Source organism: Rhamphochromis longiceps, linkage group LG20 (assembly GCF_057381845.1).
Source record: "Rhamphochromis longiceps isolate RC_006_pf linkage group LG20, R_longiceps_female_GT1.1, whole genome shotgun sequence".
Lineage (NCBI taxonomy): Eukaryota > Metazoa > Chordata > Actinopteri > Cichliformes > Cichlidae > Rhamphochromis > Rhamphochromis longiceps.
In genome coordinates, this window is record NC_140576.1 from 4,731,276 (window position 1) to 4,757,983 (window position 26,708).

Sequence of the window (26,708 nt, forward strand, 5' to 3'; positions counted from 1 at the left end):
GTAGGTTAGGTTTGTACGCACTGTGTTGTTTCAGTAGGTGTATATCTGCCATGATCAGGACCCAAGAAGCGTGATGGATTGTTGGTGAACCGGAGACAAGGAATTGTAAGCAGGATCAACGCGGAATGGATTGCCGGAGCTCTAAATTGACAGGGAGACAGAGCGTGGGTGGGTTTCTGGGTCGGCAGGTGAGTTTCCAGAGAAGCGAATGGGTGTAGAGGGGAAATGCAGGCTGAGTGCAGGTAAGCAGCTCCTCTGGTTGCTGAGGTGGTGCCAAAAGGAAGCAGAATTGTTGGAGCTATCACCAGACTGCAGGTCAGTGGGCTCCCAAATAGACAGGGTTCGGACGAGGTTTCCAGGTAGGTTACTATGGAGAGCACTGAGATATAAGGTAAGTACACTAGTCTTTATTTGAAAACAGGTTTAACACAAAGGCGGTCTAAGTGTCACCATGTTGATGGGGACAGTGCTGAGGAACTGCCGACTGATGACTTCATTACAAACAGGTGCGGGAGGAATGGCTCACAGCAAGAGGTTCAACCCCAGGACAGAAACCACCAACAGCCACAGTAGAACAATGAATATAGGAAGGAGGAAAAAAGGCAGAAAAACAAAACCTTATAACAATATTGTAACATCTACAGACGGGTAGATTAATTAAAACAGTAGCCGTTGTGTCACACGACTCAAATGAAACTGCTTCTATGAAGACTCTGATTAAAATACAGTTTTTTTCTCCTTTTAAAATGGAGCTTGTTGAGAAGAATGTGTAGGTCTACGGAGCAGAGGTGATGAGCTGTGTGACAGTAGAGTGAAGTACCAAAGAAATCTTAGTCTTCATATTCTCTATCCTAGCCCATGCCAAAACAGTCACAGCCTGTTATCTAATACAGGTCTGACATCCCTGGATACTGAAAGTCTTAATATTTCTCCATGTTTTGCTTAAAAGAGCCAAGACCAGCTGTGTGATCACAGTTATGCTAATACAGATTGTTTGGTTCTTCAAAGCCGCAGAAGAACCAAACTAAATTCACTAATCTGGAAATTTGTACTCCGACTAGCGTCACCAGCTAGTCGGATACTAGTAATGATGACCATCAAGTATGTGATGAGAGGAAGGATGAATTGTAAGATGCAAAGTATTCACTGTAACAAGAGCTTCTGCTTGAATGTTAGTGGGAATTTACCGAGATGACAAACGCATAAAAAAAAATAACTGTACAGAAAGCAACTGAGAAATGTACTCATTTTAGTTTAGTTATTAACTTGTGTTTCCATCCACTGCCTTGATTATATCAGTTATGTTATTATCATTTAATTATTCACATTTTGACTATCAAAGAAGCTGAGGACAAAAAAAGAATAAATACAAAAAGTATTTTTCAAATACGGATGAAGACTTTTTCTTTCTACTAAGGTGAAACTTCGCAGGTCGCAGAACATTTTAATGTTAGCTGTCATGTTAAAGCAATTATACAAAAGGCACAATTTGGGGTGGGGGAACAAAACTTGAACCCAGCAAATGAGCCAAAATACTAATTCCCTTGTTTTTCTTCAGAACAACTCATAAGATGTGGCAACAGCTTCTATTCAGGTAGCGTAAGCTCACTGAACCTGCTGTTTGCATCATATCACGGGCCTTGCTTTATAACATCTTTATTTAACTCGCAACTGTTTAGGGGTGATGACGGGAATTCCCTTGTTTGACTCATATGTAAATGATCTCCTCCTGATTGAAGTGATGCATCTCTAAGACTAATGAGTCAGTGTACGCTAAAGGATCCTGATTATAATACCATATTCTCTATACTTAAAATGCTGGTGTTATTATCAGTGCACTACTCACAGCTGGTTCCTCTTGCAGGAAGGGGCAGAGCATCGTGGTTGGGTGATGGCCTATGAGTCAGACGTTTAGTCTTGTTTACGTTGAATAAACCTCCTTGTGGCTGTGACAACTGGTCCAACAGTTGCTTCTAATAATTGAAAAATCCGTGGTCCCCAATTTTTCACTACTTTGATCCATCTAAAACAAAAATGTATACAAAAATGGGGTGTAGCGCTACATCACATGTTTAGGTTAGGCCTATCCAATTGGTTGATGGCACCAACTGGAAATCTGAACTAAGTGACTCCAATCCATGTGGTCTTTGTGCTCTTGCATGATGTTACAGGCTACAGTTAAATGACTATTAATACTAATTTAGTTGGGCAGCATAATAGTGTGGTGGTTAACACAGCAAGAAGGTCCTGAGTTTGATTCCAGTTGGGCCCTTTTTGTGTGGAGTTTGTCAGATATCTGCACTTTAGGTTGATTGGTGATTTTAAACCATGTATTAGGGTACACTGACTCATGCCAGCGTGAATGTTTTTTGTCACTGTGTTAGCCGTGCCATAGACTGGCAACCTGTCTAGGGTGTAGCCAACCTCTTGCACTGGGTCAACAGGGATGGGTTCCACCCCAAACCTGAATTGGATAAACAGGAGACGATGGATTGATATATGTATCAAGAGAACCCCCGTAAACTACAGAATGAAATAGCTAAGGCTTAACACCACAACTTTGGTCAGTTATCTGTCTGCAAAGGTATTAATTTCACCTTAGTGTTTTTAGCTGCTGACTAACAGCTTGTGTATTGTTGATGCTGTGGTTTCGACAAAAACTAGCAAAAGTAAAGTAGAAACATTTTTAAAATGATGTTCTGAAATTTCTTCAGTCCTTTCCACACGTACACGGGTGTTTTAGAAAACGTAGGTTTATCTATGTGTTTTGGCCTTTCGTACATACTTGCATGCCATTTTGGGTCACTGAAAACTGAGCTTTTGGAAACTTGACTTTAAGAAATTCCTTTTCTCTGTTTACATGTGAGCAAGGAAAACAAAGATTTTTTTATTGCAACATCAAAAGTAGGCATCTTTATCATCTTTTATGATGCAAGACTGTGATTCTTGTTATTGTTTGCACGAGGCTTGTGACTGGGACAACATTTCTGTAGAGTTAGGGTCATATTGCCACCTGGTACTTGAGTATGCTCTTGGCAGTGCTGGATGTTATTTTTTTTAGTGTTTGTGTATTGATATTGTTCAAAACACTGCTCATCTAGATGGGATAATTATTACTGTTATTATTATTATTTTTTTTTTAGGATTTTAGGAACCTATTAAAGTAAACAAATGGTTGTGCGTGGGTGGTGCATAGCTTTGCAGGAGTCTACACGATGTAGCTTTCCACTGTCACTCTGTAAAAAGTCGTGGGGTCAACAACTGGCCGTGAGGTCCTCTTGATTTTTCTGTTGGTCCTGCAGTCAGCTGTGTATAAAACCAAAGTTGTATAACATAAGAGCCGAAGTGAAACCAAATGAAAGGTGTCCACTGGGGCACTTTTTGAGCTGCTTGTGTTATTTTTAAAATCTTTGGTCTGTACTTGGTAAATTGCACTATTTCTCTTTCCTGCTCAGGCACAATTTTTAACAAATCAGCATTTAACCTAGAAAACCATATCAGTCTGATTGGGCTTTGCTGTTGGCATAGACGCTATAAAAGATGGGCGTAGCTGCTGTTTTTGAAGTCCCGTTTTGAAACCTTGAGATGAGCTTTTCTGGTTGCCCAAAAAAAAAATGGATGTGGTAGAGATGGGTGGGTCTCTGTGTAAAGTTACACGCTTATTAGCAACAGTTTGTCAATCGCAAGGCGTTAGCTAATGATTATATGGTTTCATGATCACAGATTATCCTTAATTTAGAGTTGTTTTTTTATTCGCTATGACTCAAAATGACTGACTGAGCTCAAACTCAACATGAAAGTGTTGAGAGGTCAACGCAGGAAGCTGTTTTCCAGTAAACTTCTAATGGACAGGAAGTGTGTTTGAAACCACAGCTGTTGCTCTCTGGTGGTTTTCAGATGAAATGCAAGTTGAGCACACTTCAACATGGGCTTAATTTTTCCAGCTGGGAAGCTACCTGAGTGTTTTATACAGTCTGTGGCTGGTTTTCTTTTTTAGAGGACTGCACAAATGCGTGTCTGTAGGTTGCATGTCCATAATCCTTAACAGTACAGTTGCAATGCAATCGCACGCAAAGGCGTTATCATAAAACTAATGGGATAACATTGGAAGTTTGGGGTATAGGCACTAAAATATGCTCATTTTTAATCAAGGACATTTTTGAAATTGTGAACCTAAGTTCACCAGTTACAGTTAGCAAACAAGGCAGAACATTAGTGAACTTGTGGGTTAAATTCAGGCTAACTGGGTCATTTCCATGTCAAGCAAAACTTAAAATAGTTTAATCTTCCTGTAACTTCCTCTGACTTGTTTATCGTCTCCTATTTTGCCATAGTGGATTTGGACAGGGCGTACTTTGATGCTTTCAGAAGGAACTTTAAATAGTTAATTACTCTCGCCGTGTCTCCGGCGGTGTCTGGATGTGAATGCGGGGGGAGAGACGGAGACGCTTCTGTCTTCTTCCTCTCCTTGTTTTTTCCAGTAGGGGCAGGCCTATATATTTTGCAGCTCATGTCTGAAAGGCTGGCTCCAAGCGCTAGGGGTGGGCTCTCGCTCTCTGATGGTTTTCCAGTGAGTATTTGTCAGGTCAGACTGTGCACCGCCCGGCGGTCTCCGCTCCTCTCCCCGGGTTATTTATTACCACTCTCCCCCGCCGGCAGCGCTGCGGCTCCGGGCCGCTGCCAACAACGGCGCAGAGGCGGAGGCCGCTCTAGGGGGGTTCCCGCCGGACGACAGGGAGAGAGAATGGCTGTAAAACACACTTTGAAGACTGACAAAAGTTGTGCTTCATTAGCCCACACGGCCAAATAAGCCGACCCCAACAGTTTGTGTAAACATCCTTTATGGTTTACAGGGGAGGACTGATCTCTGCGTTTTTGAAGTTTTGTAGACAGCTGTAGACGCTTATCCTCTGCGTAATGTAGCGCTCATAGACAGAATTTCCAGAAAGCAACAGTGTAATTTAGCAATATGAATGTTTAATTTATCATTTAAAAATATTACAGTGATGAAATGTCAAAAGAAAATACACAAACAGTGCAGTGAAGCGGTGTCTGTATTAAGTTTAGTGACCAACCTGAAGAGAAAAATTCAGTAGTGTTAAAGTCTCTCTTGTTCCTTAGTGGGCTATTGGTTTGCTTTCTATGTATATTTTGGGGTTGTTAAATCAGTCGGTATCTCATTTCTAATCTAAGGGTTTGTACTGCAGGCTCACCAGTTTATTCACATGTGAACAGGTGTTTAGCATGAGACTGAGAAACTCTAAGCTGAGGTGATGCTAATATCTCCACCAGTGTTTTGCTGTGCGAGTGCAAGGCTTGACTCATGGTCGCTTGACTAGAGTACGTCATAGCTGAAAGATGCACAAGTGTGCGTCTGTGTAGGCTGCTCAGAGACATCTCAGGAAACACAGAAAGTCACAGAGTGAAGAAGTAGTTGGCAACAAAAAGTTAATTATATCAAAAGAACTAATGTTTATATCATCTTTGTGGGAGGTACTTTTTTGTGGAATCTACAACACATTTTATTAAAGCTCCTACACAAGCAAAGCTGCCTGACTTTATGCCCTGTGGGTTATTTCTACTCTAAATTGGTTTCAAATGTAACAGAATTAACTTCTTTTTTTTTTTTCTTTTTAGCTCAAAAGCAACACAAGCAGAGGTAACGCTCTGTTAACTAAAATAAGATACCATTTTACTGTAATATAGCCATTATACATTGATGCTGGGATTTTCTGTTTCACTGTAAATTTATGAGGTGTATGAGCAGGTGTGGGTTTTTCTTTGGTATTTTCTTTTCTATTGTACACGAGACTCTTCCACACTGCAAACTGCAAAGAGGAAGTAAAAAGGTTAAAGGAGGTAGAAAGGTTGAGCAAGGTTTCCCCATCAAATCAAGAGGTTGTTTTTTTTTGTTTTTTTTTTGCATTTTTTTTTATGTAAGACGCACAGGTTGCTGATGGAAAGTTTTACTCATTTAACACCAAACCAATTTTTTGAAGATGTGAAAGTTGAGGTGTCGTCACTAAAGTTTGGGGAACCCCTTGAATGAGTCACATTCAAGGATGGGCAGTGGGTGTAAGTAATGGGTGTCCCCTTTATGACTAGTTTCATCAGGGCTCTCCCGACGGTGCAGCCTCTAGCACCAACGCACTTATCAACAAGGTTTCCATCGAGACATTTTGCTGCGGTGAGGCCCGCTTTGATAAAGTATCAGAGCTTCTAATCTGAAATGCAGTGTTCCACTTCCTAGAAACGACTTTTTAAACATATGCCATAAATGTCAGCAGTTCATAATTAATGTCAGTGCTGCTTTTCGGCGAGCTCACCATCACGTGGAAAGATATGTCGAAAAATGTTTGATTGGATTTTTTTTTTCTTTCTGTTTCAGGCGAGGCTTTTCAGAGAAGTGATCTCAGGTCACTTTTTTCTTCCTTAGCTGTGAATGTAACATCTGTTTTTGTCTCTTCCTAATCCACAAACCCACTAATTCCATTACTTTTCCCTTCAGACATCACAGCTTCTCATATCCAAAGGGAAAAATGTCAATCTACAGCCTGTCATCATCTTCAGTGAGGTAGCTGGCATCTGTTTTTATACATGTCTGCTGTGTGTTTGCCTGCTTGGTCGTGGCTGGAGGCTTTTATACCAGTTTTGGCCCGGGCTGTGGACTCCGGCCTTCCCGTGCAGCGCTTCCGCCTGCGGTGTGGCGTGCCTCTTTCCTGTGTGTGTCAGAGGCAGTTTGGCCTGATTTATAAGCTCTTGACACACAGCGCTTTAGACCCCACCTCTGCTGCTGGAATGGCTATTCCATGTGTTGGTGGTGGTGGATCCACCTGGGTGGTTCTTCACTGATGGGGGTCAGATGTGGTCTTGCTCATAAGCTCCAGGAGCTCAGGGGAGCCTACCCTGCAGACAGCGTGGAGAGAAAGTGCTTTCAGAACGTATGGTTCCAGGTTTTGGGTTATACTCCAGTTAAAGAAACAAAAGTCTGCAGCAGTGGTTACATATAAGACCAACCTTTTTAAATTTGCTATATGATGATTGAGTTTAGTTCAATTTTAACACTTTTACTCAAACAAACCGCCGTTACTTATGACTGTATTGAGGACAAAATAGTCTTAGACCACAAAAATATATTTTTAGTCCATAATTTGACCTTTATTGCATGTCACACCAGTGTCTGTCTTTGTATTTCCTGTCTACATCAAAAAAGAAGCTATATAAAGGACAAAACACAAAAAAAATAAGTTTTCCATTAACTTAGTTATTAAGCACACATCTAACAGCTCACTATTTTGCTGTTTTTGTAATACCTGAAAATGATATCAATCTTGTTTTGCTTTGTTTTTTTATTATAATAAATAGAAGCACAAGGTTAACACCTTCTGTACTTGGTTAACACCAAAAATAGAACATGTAGAGAGCTTAACAGGTGAAAATGTGTTCAGCGCTGAAAGTGGCGGCTCGCATAAAGACACTGCAGCAGGTGTGGCGGGAGAGGGCAGAACGGGGTCATAGTAGGTGAAGTATAACAAATAAGATGGTTGAATTTAGACACCAAAACTGAACACAGCAGTGGCCATGTGTGGATCTGGTGGTCTCTGACGTTCATCCAGCAGTCCATTTCTTTTGTATAGGCTAGGTTAATAGTAAAGGACTACTTTAGAGCTGTGAAATTATATGATGATGAAGTGATTACAAGTTGAAAATGTGAGTAAAACTGGCCTTTTTTGTTGTTGTTGGCTAAAAACAATGGCCAAAGCAAAATTTGGAGCAGTTCCTCTAATAGTGAAGTTTAAAATGACACGAAAGGCATATTTTTGGGTTGAATTTTGCTTCAGTTATTAAATTGTATGAGTGCGATTTTGTGTCAGTGTTCCACTTAATAATTATATGATTGTGAGCTTTTGGGTAAACAGAAGGAAAGAGCTGAAAGAAGTTTAAGAGTTAGTTAAATAGGTGGAGACAGTTTACTTCCTCGTGGTGGTTCCTCCATTTTACGCACTGAAGTGCCGTCCCTCGCGGTACCCCCCTCCCTCTGTGTGGGTCTCGCCTAGCCTCCGCTGTTTAAATGGGCCAAGTTGAGAAGCGGCGGAGAGTGCAAATCTTGTTTGGTCTGGGTCTGTGAACTTCAGCGTGACTTCAGCGACATACACAGGGGTTAAAAACTAACAACTCTTACCAAACTTTAAACCGCACCAACGTTTGCGCAGACACTAAGGATTATTAAGTCTCATATTTTATTATTATTACTAATAATAATATTGGGGCGCGTTTCTGATCAGTGGCACATATAACTGTGGTTTAATTGAAATAAAACACGCACTCTTATCGGCTTCTTATTATTGGCTGTAACATTTGGGCTCGTTACATCTCCCCCAAGTTTCCACAACAGAATCGCTTTTTTTTTTTTTTTTTTTTTTTTAAGATTGCACTGGCGATTGGTTTACCTCTACTCGGTGGATATTAAAAAAGAAAAGAAAACTCCCACTTTAAAAATTCTCAAACGCTAAGAAGTGCGAGGTAAAACGTGGCCGCTACTGATTAGAGCAGGTAGGAGAGTGTGAGGGGCTCAGGGCTGCCCAGCATGTCAGGTATTAACAGAGCGAGTGTGATTAAATGTGGGAGGTAGGAGCTGTGAGGCTGGCGGAGAGCGCTGCTGCCGCTGCGAGCTGGAAACTACTGAATGGGAATCTATCCGGCAACTTCATCAGACCGCTGTCTCTCGGCGACACGGGACTGCGTAAAACCAAGCGGCGCGTCTCCAAGTCTGGGTCAGCCCAACTCGCAGACGAAGAGGACGCTCAAGTTGGATCGGGCGAGCAGCAGCTTTTCACTTGTTACCGGCGCTCGGCTCCCACTAACATGCCTGCCATCAAGAAGGAGAGGCTGGATGGAGACGACATGGCATTGACTGCGTTCAACCCCTCTGAATACTTGGCCCCTTTAAATGCCACCGCTATCCCCGTGGTGACCCCGCATCCGCCGCCCTACGACCACATTTTCGCCCATCATCGTGCGTACTTGGGGCTCCACGACTCGGCGCTGCATCACCAGCACCTCCACCATCACACGGACGACTTAATGGTAGAGAGGTTCTCCTCCATCCCCGACTTTCAGCCCTTCTTCGACAACGGGGAGCCTTGCATTGAGGTGGAGTGCGGGGAAAACAAGGCTTTGCTTTATATCAATAAACTGTGTCAAGGCAGTAAGGGACCCTCAATTAAATACAGGGGCGAGTGGCTCACCCCCAACGAGTTCCAGTTTGTCAGTGGACGTGAGACTGCCAAAGATTGGAAACGGAGTATCAGACACAAAGGTAAGAGCTGTATCTTCACTTTTCTGAAGGTTCACGGGCAAAGGAGGACACGACACTGTGAATTAGGAGCTTTATAGACGCCGCATAGTGTGGCTACTAACTTGAATCCTGTGGTTCGGTACTGAGTTTTGGAGTGAAAGGGTTACAGCAGTCGGTGCGTAAGGAGACAGATGAGAAAGGGCGCATATCCTCCACATACCCTCCGAGCCTTTGACACAGAGTTTGGGCTGCTCTCACACACACCGAGCCGGGGCTGCACTAGGAGTTGGCTGCACTGGACCGAGGTGAAAAGTTAGACGTAGTTTACTGAAATACGTGACAGTTCAGATATATTGTTTTCTTCCACATTATGAGATAAATCATTCCGCTAGGTGCAGCTGCACTTGTGCATGGGTGTTCACGTTTACGCATTGCATGTTAGATTTGAGGAGACTTTATGAGCCGATATTTTGCGTCAATTTAGCATCACAGTTCGTTTAATGCGACTTATTTGTATCCAGTGTTTCTCATTAAAGCTGTTGACTCATTTTGAATGTTTTTGTTTTCATTAAAAAAACCCCAAGAAGAACAAAATAGCAACAAAACAAAAAAAAGCAAGAAACCGTTGCCAGTGATTTTTTTTAGCTTGGCATTTACAGCAAAGTATTCTTATGCAGTAACTAGGCTTGGTGCGCGCCCTTTCGCCTCACACTCACGCGCATGCAGGGCTACTCAGGCAAAACTGACACGCATTAAGAAGTGTGTGGGTGGGGGTGTGGGGGGGTCGCCCACAGGTCAAAACTGATAGTCTTATAGTTTAATATAGCGATTCCTATAGACAGATGTCAGTAAGCTCCTGGCTGGCTCGCAGCCCTGAACAGTGGCTACAGCTGGACACAGTGATAAAATTAAACAGAGAATAGGCAAATCTTTACAGGTACCGACTCTTTCAGGTCTGTGTTGTGTTAATTATCTGGTTATTATTATTTATTTTTGTTATTTAACATTATTTGTTTTTAAAATTCTGAGGTGAAGAGCTGAAGACAGATGCCATGTTAGTGGGGAGCTTCTCCCATGCTACAGGAGATGAGTTTAGTTGATGGAGGATATGATAGGTGTTCTCTGAAAGTGTCTCTCTTGTTTGTTTCCAGGAAAAAGTCTCAAGACTCTTATGTCCAAAGGAATCTTACAGGTGCATCCACCCATCTGCGATTGCCCTGGTTGTCGAATTTCATCCCCAGTGGTAAGAATATTTCTTTTTTATATATATATATATATATGTATATATATGTATACTGGTGGCTGCTGTGGCTTTCTGTATGTTTTATGTTGGGTATGGGAACACTACTTGCTGAGGTATAGCTTATTTGTCTTAAAGGTAACTTCTTTTTTTTTAGTGTGTAGGGTTACTGTAGTGGTGAAGAATTATCTCATTGGTGGTGAAGGTTATAACTGGTCAAAGAGCACAGTCGTGGTATAAAAAACATTTGTGTCAAAGGTTTTGTCATTTTCTTTTGCAGATAGGCAATATAATTGTTTGTTTTTCTGCTCAGTTAAATCAAAGAGGACAGTTTGCTCTTTCTCGGCTGGCACATCAGTTTATTTCTGTATTTCTTAAATCGCAAAATCTTATTTAAGGGCTTTGGAGTCTGTACTCCTTTTTGTTTATTATATATTTTTTCCTCTTAGCCTATAGTTGAGTTTGGCGTGGGTCAGAGCTGGAAAAGACATACCAGCATTTATTGGTATTTTTGTTGTCAGCTTTTATTCTACCAGTGGGGGTAGTCTGTAAGAGTATATTGTGAAGCAGTCTTTGTAACCTTGATGGAAGAGACCCTACAGGCACACATGTCAGCTTTGATGGTAATTTTCCTCAGCATGAATATCAAATCCACTTTCAGCCTTTCACAGATGTGGCGTATCAAACAGCCTTTTATTCGGAGGCATTGAGCTGTCCAGGTCTAATGCCTGACGTTGGGTATCAGTGGTCAGGTTCTTCTGTCTCGCCGAGTCAGTTTCCTCACCTGGCTGTTGAACTTTTGTTTGCCTAGTGCCTCCCTCAGGGCTCGGCCAAGGGCACGGTGCCAAACCTTGAGGCCTTGCAGGTGTGTCACGATTATAGCATCACCGTTCTGTGTGTGTGTGTGTGTGTGTGTGTGTGTGTGTGTCAGCTTTGAGCAAGCACACTGCGGGCTCGCTGCCGCCAAATCTGTTCACACAGGTGCAGAGGGTTTTGAGCGTGAGTGTGTGTCTTTGCGTGTGTGTCTGTGTTTTCTTTCTTTCTTTTTTTTTTTTATTTTTTTTTTTATCACCGCGGAGCGCATCTGTTGTCGCTCCCAAGCTCTAATCTTGAGGGAAGGGTGTAAGAGGCTTAGCGAGCTACTGAGCGTAGCTACTGCTGATTATTGTGTGCGAGGCACGCAAGGCAAAGGCGGGTTTGATAAGCCGGAGGTGTTTGAGTGATACAGGTAAACTGGTGACATTTTTTACAGCCAAGAATGAAGACCTGCACCCTGACACATTGAGTTCAGCCAAAACAAATTACCTGAGGGAGGTTGGGGGCAGGAAAAATACACGTCTTATTTTTTAACGAAGGATTTGAAAATGTGAGCGTTTGCTTGCGCTGAGGCTCATTACTGATATCATTGGCTCTTGGCTTGCTATGGCTTGTACAGTTCCACTTCAATTACAGCTGTGACGGAGAAAACTTTGTTATTGACGTAAGCAGAGATATGAGAGCCTTAAGGTTGTTGTTGTAGCCTTTTCTGCCTCTTTCCCCTTTCCTTGGGTTGGTGGTGAAGCCTAAAGTCAAACCCACCAAGTGAATACCTCTATGACACACGCACAGACACACACACATAGACACACAGGCTGAGTATGTTGGCAGTTCTATGTGGAGCAGTGAGGGTTAGGCGGAGGAGGGAAGGCAGCGGGACTTGTATGGCCTGTACTGGCGTCTCCCTTTCTCCCCACTGACTCCCCTCAGGGCATGGCAGCCAGCACTCCCTCACTGATGAGCTCTCGCTCTCTCGCACTTTTACACACACACACACACACACACACACGCGCGCGCGCACTATATGCCTGCCTACTGACACAAATTACCTCATGCCGACATTTGTTTTGAAAGTTTGACGGCTGAACTTTGAGTGATCTTGTTTCGCTATAGGCATGAGGCAAGCCATCATAAAAAAGTGCAGCAGCTGGTGGGAAGATGTCTCACCTGCCTGCACAGAAATCAGGGAAGGTAATTTGCTGCGTCTGCCTGGGCACGAGCTGTTTTAATAACACCACGACACAAATTGGTCCGCTACACTGGAAAGTTTATGGATTAAATATGTTCTTAATGTTGGTGTATGAAATTAATTCCTTTACGACTCGCTGTCGAGGTGTCTTACTTTTCCATTATGTAATAACGGCAAGTTGCTTAAAGGATTCCTCTTTATTAGCGTTTGCTTTTGTTACGGTTATTCATTGAGGTTTTCAGATGCTGCTTATTGAGTGTCTATATAATACTTTATCTTAGCTCTGTGTATTTGTCTTTTTGTCTTTGCGTATGTTTGTGTTGATTTGTATTTGTGTTTCTCTTTGCCTGATACCGGCTGACTTGTCAGCTTGCTGTGTGTGCACGTACGAGTGTGTTTGGGTTCGTGTGTGTGTGTGTGTGTCTCTTCCCGGGAGAGCTGGGCTTCCTCTGCTCTGTTATTTCAGCGGAACTGGCGGAGGCCGGGAGGAAATTACACTCCCCTCCTCCGGCTCGTAAAGACCTCCTCCAATCAAGGGCTTCTTTTGCAAAGTGGAATTAAACACGCAGCCACGCATATCTGTACAAGCACGTACACACACACTTTTTTCCGTATAACTTCTTTCTCATTATGTTCATAACACCCATTTTCAGTTGGGTAAGAATGGAGAAGATAATTAAATAAAGTGCTCCATGTTGAGTGAAATATAGGAGGACGATGTGTTTGTGTGATGGCTAGACTGTATCTACTGCGTGACGTGTTCTGTGTTTGTGCACACGCACGCACGCACGCATGTTGCTGATGCTACGTTGCTATGGTAACAATGGAATAGGTCATCAGCTCAGAAGTGTGCAGAAACTGCAGTTGTGCCAAGTGCATAACTTTGGTGCGCGTCTCTCTCTGTGTCTCTGCGACCAATTAGATATGGAGCCTCCAATATGTGCATCAGTCTTACTGATAGAGACATTAAAACCGTAATGTGGGTATGACATACAGAAATGCAATCCTAGTCATATACACACACACTTAAAACCATTTTTGTGGCTCTTGTTGTCTTTCCATCTATGAATAATTCAGTTAAAATAAACTGTTTAATTTAGCAAATTACCCATTAGCTTCCGTTAGTGTCCTGTTCAGCAGAGATGCCAAAGACTGAGAGCTGAATGTGTCTGGCAGTTTGTGTGAACGAGCTCTGTGCTGCTCTGTGGTGGGTGCGGACACTGTTAAGATGCCCCTAAAATAAGTTGGAACAGCTGTCTGTCAACCAAATGTGGTTTGTGACAGTGAAGACAATGGTGATATTTCTTGAAAAACCCTCCTCCTCGATATCTGTGTGTGTGTGGAGTAAAGTGTTTGTGCTTGCGTTCTGACGTGCGATTTCCTCTGATAATTGTAGGCCTGATCTGCCACAGCAGACCTTTGTAGACACTATTGTGTTGCTATCATACGTCTTTCAGTACACTGAAAAGAACTCATACCTGTATTCAACCAAAGAAAGAACATTCACCAGTTTGTGATGGTCTAATGAGTTTCTGGTTATTAATATTGACTTTAATAATGAATTTGGTTGTTAGCTGTATACTTAATGTAAACGCATAGAATGTGTATGTATTTTTTAATGTTACAGATGTAACAATTCAATTCAATTTTATTTATATTTTCCCCTCTTCTTCCCCCCCATATTTGTCGGGGGAAGGAAAGCCACGGTCGTTACCTGTCTGTAAAGCTCCCCTGTGGCGACCTCAGTCGGCGTACAAACACATAGAAAGAGTTGGAGAGAGAGAGGGCGATGGAAAGGCAGAGAGAGAGAGAGAGAATAAGTGAGGAAGGAGGAAAGAAAGGCGGGTGGGGGGGCGTGAGAGGCATGCTTGCACGCCTGGCTGCACCGGCACTGACCTCCCAGCGCCGAGCCTGCAGCCTCCCCTCCACCTCGCCGCCTCTCGCCCTCTGTGCACCTCAGCCCCTCCTCCACTATTCCCCCAACCCATCCACCCCCTCCCCTTTTGCCTTGTGCCGCTCCACTGGGCTGCAACTGCCCGCTTGGCTCAGCGCGTGGGGGCCGAGTGTGCAGGAGAGCATGTGTGCATGTGTGTAAATATATCTCTGTGTGTGTGTGTCGGGAAGGCGTGGGTCTTGGTCGCATGCCGGTCTGTCCTACAGTGCTTTCTCACTTTTTTTTTTCTTCCTCTTTCTCTCACATGGCCTTGAACAACCAAGTGTTGCCTAAAGACTGCACATAAACCACAGACGCACACTCGCACACACTGCCATCCACAATCAGATCTATTTTTCAAAGTGCATTTGAACTCATAAGGAGTTGGTGCTTTTGTGCATGATCTCATTGGAGATTGATAGTTCTTTTTGCTATTATCACACGTTTTCAGTACGATATGTGTGAAGGAGTGAACACCACGAGGAGCCACTCAAACAATATTTATTTATTTATTATTAACCAAAATATTGACCTTTAAAGAAACCCCATGCTAATACCTCTGTCAGCACAAGCATGTTCTTACCAAAATTATTCCAAAAGCTTGGAAGATGATGTAACAACAAAATCTTTAGTGAACCATCTCTAACACTATACCAGAATATGTTGGAAAACTCAAATCCCATATTTACTCGTGCTCTCCATACTTGCTTTTAGATCATTGCTCTTGTTCTGTCTGCAAGCCCGATGCTGCTGTGTTATGTATATAAGTATGTTTGTTATTTGGTATTATTTGATGTTATTTTGGTGCGATGGAAATCGGGTCTAAAACCATCTACAAATTTCAAATGGAACCTGTGATACTCATTTGCATCAGTTGCAACTTTTCCTTGATTCTGTGCCTCAGTTAATCCGCGCTCTGAAACCAAACAGTTTTAGCTTCCTTGCGCCTTTCCTTGAAGCTAGCCTTCTTTTGGTTGGCTACTCTTCGTAAACGTCTGAACAGGAGCCGCGTAGGTCTTCACTACTCACGACAAAAAGCTGTGCGCACGAGGTGAAAAGCATCGTTAATGTCCCCACTCTCTGACATCATACAGAGACAAAATTAGAAAGGGGGGGGAAAAAATATCTGAAACAGAGCTTGTTGCTACCAGTGATCACTGATGCGTATACTGACATCATTATTTGAAACTTTGTTAGCATCCACAATTGTAGCCGTGTATGGACGGAAAAAATAAAACGAGCACTTTAGACTCTAACCTGAACAGACTGGATAGGAGCTTCATCTACAAATAAAATTTTGAAGTATTGATAGGATTTGCTTTAAAGAATAGGGTAATGGTTAGGCCGACAAACATGCTAAATGTTAGTATAGTTCTCAGGAACATGTAGCTAAGTCTTATCTTTTAACAGAAGAGCAGTAACAAGTTACTGTAACTGTTACTAGTAAAATATATGTATATAAAATAAAAGTGATGAAACTGTGTTGCGTTTGTGCACTTGTGTTGAAGCATAACTATGTTTTACTCCACTTGTGTAAAGCTGTGAGTTTCAGCTGTCATTTAAAAAAAAATTTGTCTGTTAAGTTTCTTAATGTGAAGCTCACACTAGTCATACAATTATAACCCCACGAGGCAAATAGAGATTTTGTCATTGTCCCTGCACAGTATACTGTGCCTTTGTCTGATTTCTTTCAGTTTTGTTTCTAAACTTGCTGAAAGGTCACGAAGTACGAAATGTTTTTTTCTTCTACAAACGTATGGGGTGTGTCGAAGAACGAAAAAACACCGAAATAACGTGGGGACGACAGTTAAATATCTTTCATGGAACGAACGTAACGAAAAGTAACAGAGCCTGGCAATGAATGTTTTCCGTGAATTCACCAAAGCAAAAGCAACTCCACCAACTCCGTTTTTTGATGACTTGTGACTCCATTAAGAGATTTTACAGATCAGTAGAAATTCTTACAGACTTTATCCTGACTAGCAAAGAAATCACATAAACTTTATTATTAGGTTAGTGGGGGAAATCAGATTAACTGTGAACCATGTAAACACTTTAATCAAACCATTACCTTAATCTGATTATTCACAGTAGTTAGGTTATGCTGGTCGTGTTTGCACACTGAGCGACCTCAGGTTGACCAAAGCTGACAGATTTGTAGTTAATCACCTTTTTCGAAGGTGCACCTGTGAAAATGTCATAACGGCCGTACCGTCCACTGGAATCGGAGGCGAGGAGATGAGACTAAACAAAGTAGATTTTGCATTTTGTGACGAATTGTTTTTCAGTCTCGCGTAAACACACAACAGACAAATTGTTTGTTTTGGCCTTGTTTCAGAGCTCTTATGCTAGCGCGGTAATGACCGCTTCGCGCCCCCCTCATGCTCATCCCCGCCCACTCCCCTCGCTGTCGTCTCCTCATTCCCCCCTCCCCCTTTCCCCTAGTGCTCGCGCCAAGTCGGCCCGCCTCCACACACACACACACACACACACACACACACACACACACACACACACACACACACGCTGCGAGGTAACGGCAGACAGGCGCGTGACTCATTAGGCATTCGTCCCCCAGGGAGATCGCTGGGGGGGCGCGTGCGAGGGAGAGAGAGCGCCGCAGCTGCAGGAATGTCACGGGCGGCTTCTGCTCTGTGTGTGTGTGTGTGTGTGTGTGTGTGTGTGTGTGTGTGTGTGTGTGTGTGTGTGTGTGTGTGTGTGTGTGTGCTTGCTAATGCTGGTTGGAGCCAGCGGCGGGGCACTGCACCTTTCAGGAAATAACGCAAGGAGAAAGGGGAGGAAAAAAGGGGGGAAAAAACATACTTATTAGTCCTCTTTTTCCACCAACTGCTTATTTAAAAGTCTAAAATGAATTTAGAGAGAAAACATTAGATTGCCTTATAATTTCTGCTTTAATTTGAATGCTTTTGCTGTCCAAGCTGTGCTTTAGCTGTGGATGTTAGTCTGCGTTGTTTTTCACCAAAACGGCTTTTTGTTGCTTTTAAGCCATGCACTGGCCATGAATTTATGAGCGTTTATGGCTGCAAATGCAACAGCATTACTCACTGAAATATTAAAAATGTATTATTCCTATATGTTAAAATATGAGTTGATTTCCTGCCTCTTCATTAAATTTTAAATCATTTTAGTGAGCCCAGTAGCATATATTTCAGTACTTCAGTAAATCTCTTCCCACCACACTAAAGACCATATGAGACACAGGAAGTCAGTGCTGGCTTCATCAGTCTTTTAAAGTGACGGCGTTATGTCATTAGACGTAGGTCACTCTTAGGTTAATGCTCCTCACGACTTCGGACAAGCCCCCAACAGTAACAGAGAAACTATGTGCTCTATATTTGGCATATTTTGAGGAGGATCAGAAGTTTTTCTGAGAGTGCCCATCTTCTTCTTCTCCAGTGCAATTCACATTGCCCATTCCTCTCATATTTGTCTCTCTGTGAACCCTGTCCTTATATTCCTTTTGGTCCTGAATGTGGAAAGCCTCTTTCATTAAAATCTCTATATGTAGTAAAGGAAAAAAGAAACTAAACAGTGCGGGTCTTCTAGACTTTTGTCTCTGGTTGTTGTATCGGTGGCTTTGTGCGTGTGCCTACCCATCAGCGAAACTACATAATGCATGCAGTTCAGACTTGTTCCATGTTGCAAGCCATATGTAAATGTTGCCAGGTAGTAAAATTGTAGTCCCAGTGTTTGCAGAAAAGCATTCAGGCTGTGGATCCAAACTTGAAGCCTACACAGTATTGGCCGAAAGGATTGCAAGTGGGCTTAAGTGGCAGTTGGTGCTATTCATGTCTTTCAAATTTTGCCATGGAAATTGCGTTAGCATTCATAGAATTAAGATAATCACTTACAATGAATCCGTTGAGAGTGTTACAGATGGGCGTGTTGGTGTGAAAAGTAAAGATAATGCAGAAATGCCTTGAACCTGCATTCTTAGTAAACACCACTAGGGGGGCGAAGCTGTGGTTGCAAGACTTCCACGCATAGAAGTCTACGCCACGCCAGTAAATACTTTCCTGCTGAGTGTATGACCTCAGTCACTCATTTCGGGTTGCACTCAATTAAAACAAACAAACAAAACAAAAAAAAAAAAGCATTTTGGTCATTCTAGGGGTCAAAAAGAGGAATTATCCAGGATATGGTCATTGGCTAGTTGATACTGCATCAGTGTGCAGTTTCACAGACAGAACCATCACCTGCGGTCTCATCCGGTTTCAAAACACTAATATCTCGATGACGGTAATGCTACATTTTAGGCTTTAAAATGGGACTTCAGAAACCATTGGATGACGTCACAAACCGAGTGAACAAAGAAGACCGAAATAGTTAAAAATAAAACCTAAAGACACTAAAACTTTTAACGTCTCTCGAAAATTTGTTTTTAAAGCTCATACATCATTATTACAATACGTAATGCAAAGGTAACATGTTGTTTCACTGGCTAAAGCAGTTGTGGCCACCTTTTAAATTAATATGTAATGGAATAATAAATTATTTTTTATATATATATATATATCATTCATTGAAAAAAAATGGACTGTAAATGATTGTAATCGTACTTAACCTAGATATTTAAGTTACCCCAATGCCTTAAATATGCGGGACTCCCCCAGTCATCTTACAGCTTTTATGATGTAATCCTAGCAGGGTTAACCGAAGAGATTCAATAAATGTAAACTATTAGTCTTAGATCCGCTTCTCATATAATTTGCTTAGTTTGAAAGAAGCTAACTAGTTACTGCATTTAAAAATGTGTTACAATCACAAAAGCTTGATTTAATCCTTAGTTTAATAGACAGCGCTAACTTAATTTAACATGTATGAAGGGCTAGAAAAACTCGTGTTTTCTATTTTGAAAAATCTCTGAGAATAAAAACTTTATATTTTAACCTTGAAATGATTTGTGTACATTAAGTTAAACCAGAAGATATTGATTAATGCCAAATATTTATAATTCCTTCAATGAATGGAAGTGAGTGCTTTTGTGTTATGTAGGCTTCAATAAGTGAATGCCATATATAGTAGATTCTGAAGGATGCTCTTGCATCAAACTTCATCTCTTATTATCTCTGACCTGTAATAGCATAATGAACACCTGCACTGCTGTTTGCCCCCAAAGTATCAAACATGCAGCGATCTGTCTGAATCACTGAGAAATTTCAGTTCAGGTTCAGTTAGTGTCGGCTTCACTGCATATTGTGAGTGATTGGCAGAGTGTCTGCGTGTTTCTGGATGTTTGTAGTCATTATAATTGTAATTGTCTATATTGTGCAATTAGTTCATCGTTATGTCCTTATGCGCGCGCGTGTGTGTGTGTGTGTGTGTGTGTGTGTGTGTGTGTGTGTGTGTGTGTGTGTGTGTGTGTGTGTGTAAATGTGAAGCCCAGATATATTTCTTGGCTGGCTGACTGTTAGACAGAAAGCGTGGGAGGTGATATTCATAGAGGTGCTTTTAGTGGGACTTTTATGAGAGACTTTTTTCCATGGCTGAAAGGAGGTTGACCACACACAGTAAGGTTGCCTCAGCTCTGCACACACGCATGTTTGTGCGTGCATGTACGAGCATGAGCGCTCAGGCGCCCTTCCTTTGAGCGCTCCTACGTGGGCTGCCAGGGGTGTGTTTGGCTTCATGTTTTGTTTCAGAGAGCCCTCCCCCGTCCTGCGGAAGTGTTGCCGGAAGCAGTGGGAGCTCACCCCCAGTTCTGCGTCAGTGCCACTAAAGAAAGGATTGGGGCTTTCCGGGAGGAGAGAAGAGGGAGGAAGGGAGGGGGGCTGTCAGGCTGGGTATGTCACGGCCATGTGGGTGGTTGTCATGCACACACGCGCACACACACACAGTCACAGTCACGACTGCTCTTAGACAAACTATTCTTGTGTACACTCTATTGCTGGCTTGCTCCGAGTAAAATCCCCCACTTTGGAGGGGAATTCTAAGGAATATTAACAGGTGTGCCTGACTGTGAGAGCATGCATGCGTTTATGTGTGTCACGGCGCGGGTGTAGTGCACATGTGTTTTCCCTGACAATGTGAAGACAGCAATAAATAGACCTGGAGGTGGAGAATTTGTATTTGCCAGATGTTTGTGTGTAAGAGAGACAGATGGATGTGGTTGGATCCATAAAGGAGTGATTTATTTATTTTTATTCCTTTTTGGGGGAGGGGTTCACTCTTGGCCCCTCCACTCCTCTTGATTATATATTAGAGCTCCAGCATTCTGGACTAGAAGAAGCAGAAGTACCAGAAAGTGATCAACTGTCCTGAAATAATGGTGCACAACTTGTAGAAAGGTCTGACAGGACAGGAAACAGATGAAAAATCTTTTTTTTTTTTTTTTTTTTTTTTTAAAGCAAGACACAGAAAAGCAGAAAGGCGAGAAATTTTCAGAAATCTGTGGCCTGCTCATCCTGGGGGATGTTTTCATCTTTCTCTGTCCCCTCCCAACTCTTTTTAATGTGTGCCATTTGAGAGACTCCAGAGGGGCTGCACCTGTTTGCCTTTTGGCTAGGAGCCCCCAAATCCCTCCTTCTGCCCCCGCCTGCCACTCATGCTACAGCACCTCCTGGGATGGATGGAGTGAGGGAAGAAGGGAAATATAGGGAGGAGTGGTGGAGTGTGGGGTTGCATGCCGTGGAAGGGATAGCTGGAGGGCTTGAAGGAGTAAGAGCAGAGATGTAGGCACGCACAGAGAGTAAGAGAGAGAGAGGGGAATATAGTTTCACATCCAAGTCCATTCTCCCACACTGGACAGACCTTCCCTCTGTGGAGCTTTCTCCCTTTCATGTTTTGACTCACCACATTCTCTTTTATTTCTGTGTTTTCTCTCACCTTTTTCTCTCCTGTGCAAAACCCACATCTGCTCTTCCTCTCTTCCTTGTTAACTTTTCTTCTCTGCCCTATCGTTCCCTTGCTCGTTCTCCAATTTTCTTCCCTGACTCAGTCTCTTTTACTCTATGCATCTCTCAATCCTCCTATCTAGGTTATTCCTCCCCTCCTCTTTCTCACCCTTCTCCCATTGCTCTGTGATAGGGTCGTGTTAATCTGCAGTGACCTCTTCAGGTCACATTAAAGGTCGCCCAGCTTCACTTCCCGATATCCCTACGGCCATACTCTTGTCTTAATCCCTACTTTGCTCTGCTAACTCCAGGAAGTTTTGGAACAAAATAAATACACGGTTCACCGACAGAGTTATTTTCTTCCCATAGATTTGCTTTTGAAATAAAAACTCATGTAATAGGCAACATGTAACCTTTATCTTTTATTATATTATATACCCCCCCTTTCAACATATGACAGCTGGGATAGGCGCGCGCGCACGTTACATCTGGCTCACTGATATCTGTAAATGTCATCTCCCCAACATGCTTTTCACTCACGCAACCCCGTATCATCACGCTCCCACCTCCGTGCTTTACTGTGGCACTCCTCGCAGGCTGAACCCCGTCTGAGCCGAACACATTTATCTTGGTCTCATCTGACCAAAGCAGGTGTTCCCAGCTTTTATTGGGTTTCTTTTCATGTCGTTTTTTCAAAGCCTAATCTTGCAGATTTGTGCCAAAGAGCAGGGAAGGGGTTTTTCTTGCACGTTGCCCACAGAGGCTAACGTTATGTAATGTCCTTTGCAGTATCTGAGATATAACAGAGAGTTGGATTTTCATTGATAACGCCTATTCCAAGTGGGAAGCCTTTACCTCTGTGTGCTAATCGCACACTCTCTGCGGTGATTTTAGGGCAACAGCCAGAAAGGCTCTGATTAGCGGCACTAGCTCATTCTGTGCGTTCTGATTACTGCAGTAACTCAGTTTCGGCTGATCTTTAGTCTATCATTTCCTGTGCAGTCTGACAATCAGACTTTCCAAAATTTCTGCCAATTCTTTTTTTTATATACAGCCAGACTTGCAGATAGAAACCCATGGATCGCAAACTGAAAGAAATCTGGTGTTCAGGTCTGGTTTTTTTATTTATTTATTTTTTGACTTTGATTTTCTACTTTGAGTATCTACTTGTGTTTTCATCTCAAAGAGTGGCAACTTTAAATAACTCACATTTTAGTACTTTGTCTGTCTGGAATTACTGAATCCTGTTTTTAAAGTCTCGCCTTTTCTGTGTTTTGCAGAACCGCGGGCGCTTGGCAGAGAAGCGCACCATCCCCCTGCCACCTAACCGGGTGCCCAAGAAGGAGCTGGCCTCCATTTTCAGCAGTGACGACAGTGAAGGCAGTGACCGGGCCAGTGGGGATCATGCTCACATCAAACAGGAGGATGAGCTCCATTACAATATCATGAGAAAAAGGTCAGTCACCTCTGACTTGTAGCTATGACTTGCATGCGGTCGGTTGTTATGCTCTTTTACAAAATTAACAGGTAATTACCCAGAATTTTTTTTTTTTATTGTTGTAAGTCATATATTTTTACTCAGGCTTTTATTATGTCTTCAAAAAAAAGTACTTTAGTCACCTCATGAAGAAAAACATTAAACTAGTCTTTGTTTTCTTGTTTTTGTTTTTGCCTCTCAGATTGTGTTTAATGGCAGATGGATGTAGCTTTAATAAACTAATAGCACCTCAGGCGTGTTTAGTATTTTTATCAGAAGTGGCTTCAGGATAATTTTGCTGTTAAAGGCTCACTTTTAGACAAACAAAGAGCCGCATTTCAAAAATATATATGCATGGTTTTTGCTTTGGGATGTCTAATGGAAGCTGTTGAGCTTTCACGGCGTTAATTGGTTTGTTAGTTTGCGTTATCCTGCTGCTGCCAAGTCTCGGTGTGTCTGTCTTGAGTTGATATCGAATGACTGAATCACCTGAGTCACTGCTGCCTGTTTCATCCTATACTGTAGCAGCTCGCTCATAATAGAAAAGATAAATTTGCCGTCTTTATGGTGTTCAGCTGATCTAAAGATTGTTTCAAAACGCTTATGAAGTGTTTATGAACAACTCGAGTTAGATTAAAGAAAGAAGTAGCATATGTTGCCTCAAAGACACTTTGGCAGTGGTAAAAACATGCAGTGCAGTGCTTCTATAAAGCCTCCCTGGGTCCTCATCATTCACATGACTAGTATTTTATTTTTGTCAGATCTGGAAGGAAAGCAGGAGTTTTTTTGAGTTGTGCCATTTTTATTTTTAAGAAGTAGCTGGTATCACATCATAATAATAATCCCCCTGGAGTATGTTTTAGGCATACATCTCAAATGCTTTCATAATGATTGGGGGTGTTTATTCTTTACATTGAGCAAGTTTATGTGTTAAATAAACAAAAATATTAAAGAGTTATTTTCAAAATTAAGATGATTTCTGTGCAGGATTTTTGGTTTGTCATAAAGTGTGAACTGCTCTGGATACAAGTGAATAATCACGTCTCCATTTTCATACATGCAAACAAAGACGTGCAAGGCTACAATGATGTCATACACCGCCACTGGTGGCGTATAGTCGATGGGGTTAGGAACAAAAACTAAACTGAGATGGAATTAAAATTTTTCTCGTGTGTGTGTTTGTTTTTTGTTTTAATTGCCACCGTGGAATTTTGTGATTGCTCAGTATGTACGTAAACTGATTGTGATATTTAGAAATCAGACAGATTATTGATTTAAGGCAGAGCCTGTTCATTGATTAAACCCAGAAAGTTCCCAGCTGCATTAAAGGAGCTTGTGCAACCTCATTAAAGAAAGGGATGTTTTTCATGTCGTGAGATTTACGCGTGACACGGCGGACAGCGCAGCAACTGTGAAGCTTTAAATGGATCCACTAACCTCATTTAAGAGGGCTTCCCCTCCCCCTGACACTTGTGCCGCTGGCGTGTTAAGATGATAATGAATTTAAAGAACACTTATGACTAATATGTCAGGCTTTTACCCTTTGAAAGGCGACGGACTCGCTGGAGCCGCAGCTCCGGTCTGTCGTGGGTATCCGTCTCAGCCTTGCTTTATCCCCCAATGTGGGTCTGGACGAACAGGATAATGGGATGTCCAATCATGGAAATGTGATTTCCATTGACCGCAGCTTCGTAAGTGAGTCGTAGAAGGGTCTTAACAAATTGGATTTGTCCGATGGATGTGAAAAATACAGGGCCTCTGTATACATGTGAGTGTATCTGTGCTGTCTCATCCTCACATCATCAGAGCTGGCGGCAGCACCGTCACACCCACTCGGTTGCAGCAACTTGCCTACTGTAACTGTACTTTAATCTAAAAGAGCACATCAGATGTGCCATGTGGTATTTAACCGTTTGATCCTTGCATAATGCTTCATCCAGAAATTAACTTCCAGAAGGATTACGTTGGGAGATTCTCCCCTTTTTTTTTTTTTTTTTGACTCAGTTCAAGTTTTTCACTGCAGAGTTGCATGGAACTTGTATAAAGTGTCACATTTTTCACTAAAATGATTTTGCATACCAATGTCAGAAAGTTTCTGACCTTCTCATTTCAAGAATTCATTATCAGACACTCCACCTTAATCTGATTAATGGTAGCAGTCTCTGTCTTAACAGATAATTGTTTTTCTTGGCACTCTATAGATCTGCATTCGTCCTGCTGAATAAGCATAGACCAACTACAGACTGAAGTGCAGCCAAACCACAGAACTAACCCAATAATCGTTATCGCAATAGAACGCATATGGACGTTTCCTGGATATCAGAATGTAGCCAAAGCTCTTATTGTGGTGTCTGCGCTACAGATTGTTAGGATTATTTACACACTGATTGATGAATTTCATCTTGGGGGGGAAAAGATTGACTTTTTGGTTGGTAAAAGGAGTGCAAATGGAGGTCAGCTCAGTGATTTTTCAAACTATTCATCCTCTGCAGCATCCTACCTATGCAGGCTTTATGGCTCTGTAATTACGCCACCTCACTTCCTCGTCTGCTCCCGTCATAATTACTACTGCCGCCGTCGTGTTGTAATGTAGCTCCGGTTAAAAAAGCTTTTTACACCATCAACCTATGGAGTCATTTTTCATAATTTTTCTGTTTTTTTTAATGGCAGGGAAATTTTAAGATTTTTAGCGTCTTACTCGAGGGCAAAACAAAGCCTATCTTAGCATTTGTTTATCTTGGCTATAGATAACAAGGGTTGATTGAAAAGTGCTGACTGAGAGTCTGGATAATTACTTGGCAGCCACCGTGGATTTTGTAAGTTACACCTGCTGACGTCTGCCTTCCAACCTGCAACCTCTGGAAGACAAACTTCTTCATACCCATTATTAGCCTTTGCCAAAACAAACACAAAAGACGCTTTAACAGTTTCTCAGTCATCCACGGCAATTAATTGTATATGCAAATTCTCCCTTCTAGAAAAGAGACGTTAAAGTAATGACAGGGAGGTGTTTGTAACAAAATCAGCAAACATACTTCATAAAAGGGTCATCTTTTCCTGTCTGGTCATATTAGAGCATGCTAATATCCTCCTCGTCATGGAGGCAACATTTTATTTTAAGTCAAAATGTAGAAGAGCTGGCATGAGTTTGAAGTACCTTTCTTACTGTTTGTTACAGGCTGTGGGTGATAACAGGCTGGTATGAAAAAAGCAGCAGGCAGGTGCTTACATTTATGAAGATTAAAAAAATTCTCACATAACTTTGTGGCCCCTTTTTGGGAAGCATCATTGGCTCATTTGTTAACAGGAGAGCTTTACTTAATCTGGCCAATGGAGAAAGACACTGATGCTGAGTTAGCTACTGTATGTCTGTTGCAATTGACATTTTGTCCTCTGGCATCATTGAACAACCGTGTCATTGCCTTATGCCAGTAAGGGGTCAGAGACAGTGTGAAATTACTGGAAATGGCTCTCCCCTAAAGCACTAATTAATGAGCTTGGAGGTTTTATAGCTTTTTAGAGGAGTTTTCTGCCTTAAAAAAGGAAAAAAAAAAAAAAGGTCTTGTTTACATGCCTTTGCCATGGCGACATAGTCGCAGCAATTTAGTAGTTGATTGGGCGTTGGCTAGCAGCAAGGCATTCATTGTTTCCACACAGAAGAGTGTTTTCTCACTGTTAACTTGCTGTCATAACACAGGATGGACAGAAAGATGGTCAGCAGTGTTTCAGCTGTTAGGCTCAGATGTGGCTTGAGATATGTTCAGCTTTTCCACGTGTAAAGATCAAAGTGATTGTGCTGTTATATCAGTGCCAATCAGGTGAAATTAATACACAGAATGAAAGTGTCCTCTCTTGAGAATTACCACTCAAACTGCATATATAAATTTTATTTAGTCCAATT

The 26,708-nt window shown here is 42.1% G+C and overlaps 1 protein-coding gene across 2 annotated transcripts in view; it reads left to right on the forward strand.

Moving 5' to 3' along the window:
- The first annotated feature begins 7,512 nt into the window (after positions 1 to 7,512).
- The window catches only part of samd11 (sterile alpha motif domain containing 11), a 51,500-nt gene continuing 32,304 nt past the window's right edge, over positions 7,513 to 26,708 (forward strand). Inside the window, exons 1-3 of one of the 2 annotated variants that reach the window (XM_085393665.1) lie at positions 7,513 to 9,319; positions 10,450 to 10,541; positions 22,611 to 22,786. In XM_085393665.1, coding sequence (XP_085249791.1) covers positions 8,620 to 9,319; positions 10,450 to 10,541; positions 22,611 to 22,786 — 968 coding nt within the window. In that variant the 5' untranslated portion in view covers positions 7,513 to 8,619. The remainder of the gene's footprint in view (positions 9,320 to 10,449; positions 10,542 to 22,610; positions 22,787 to 26,708) is intronic. The other variant, XM_085393667.1, reaches the window with a different exon arrangement.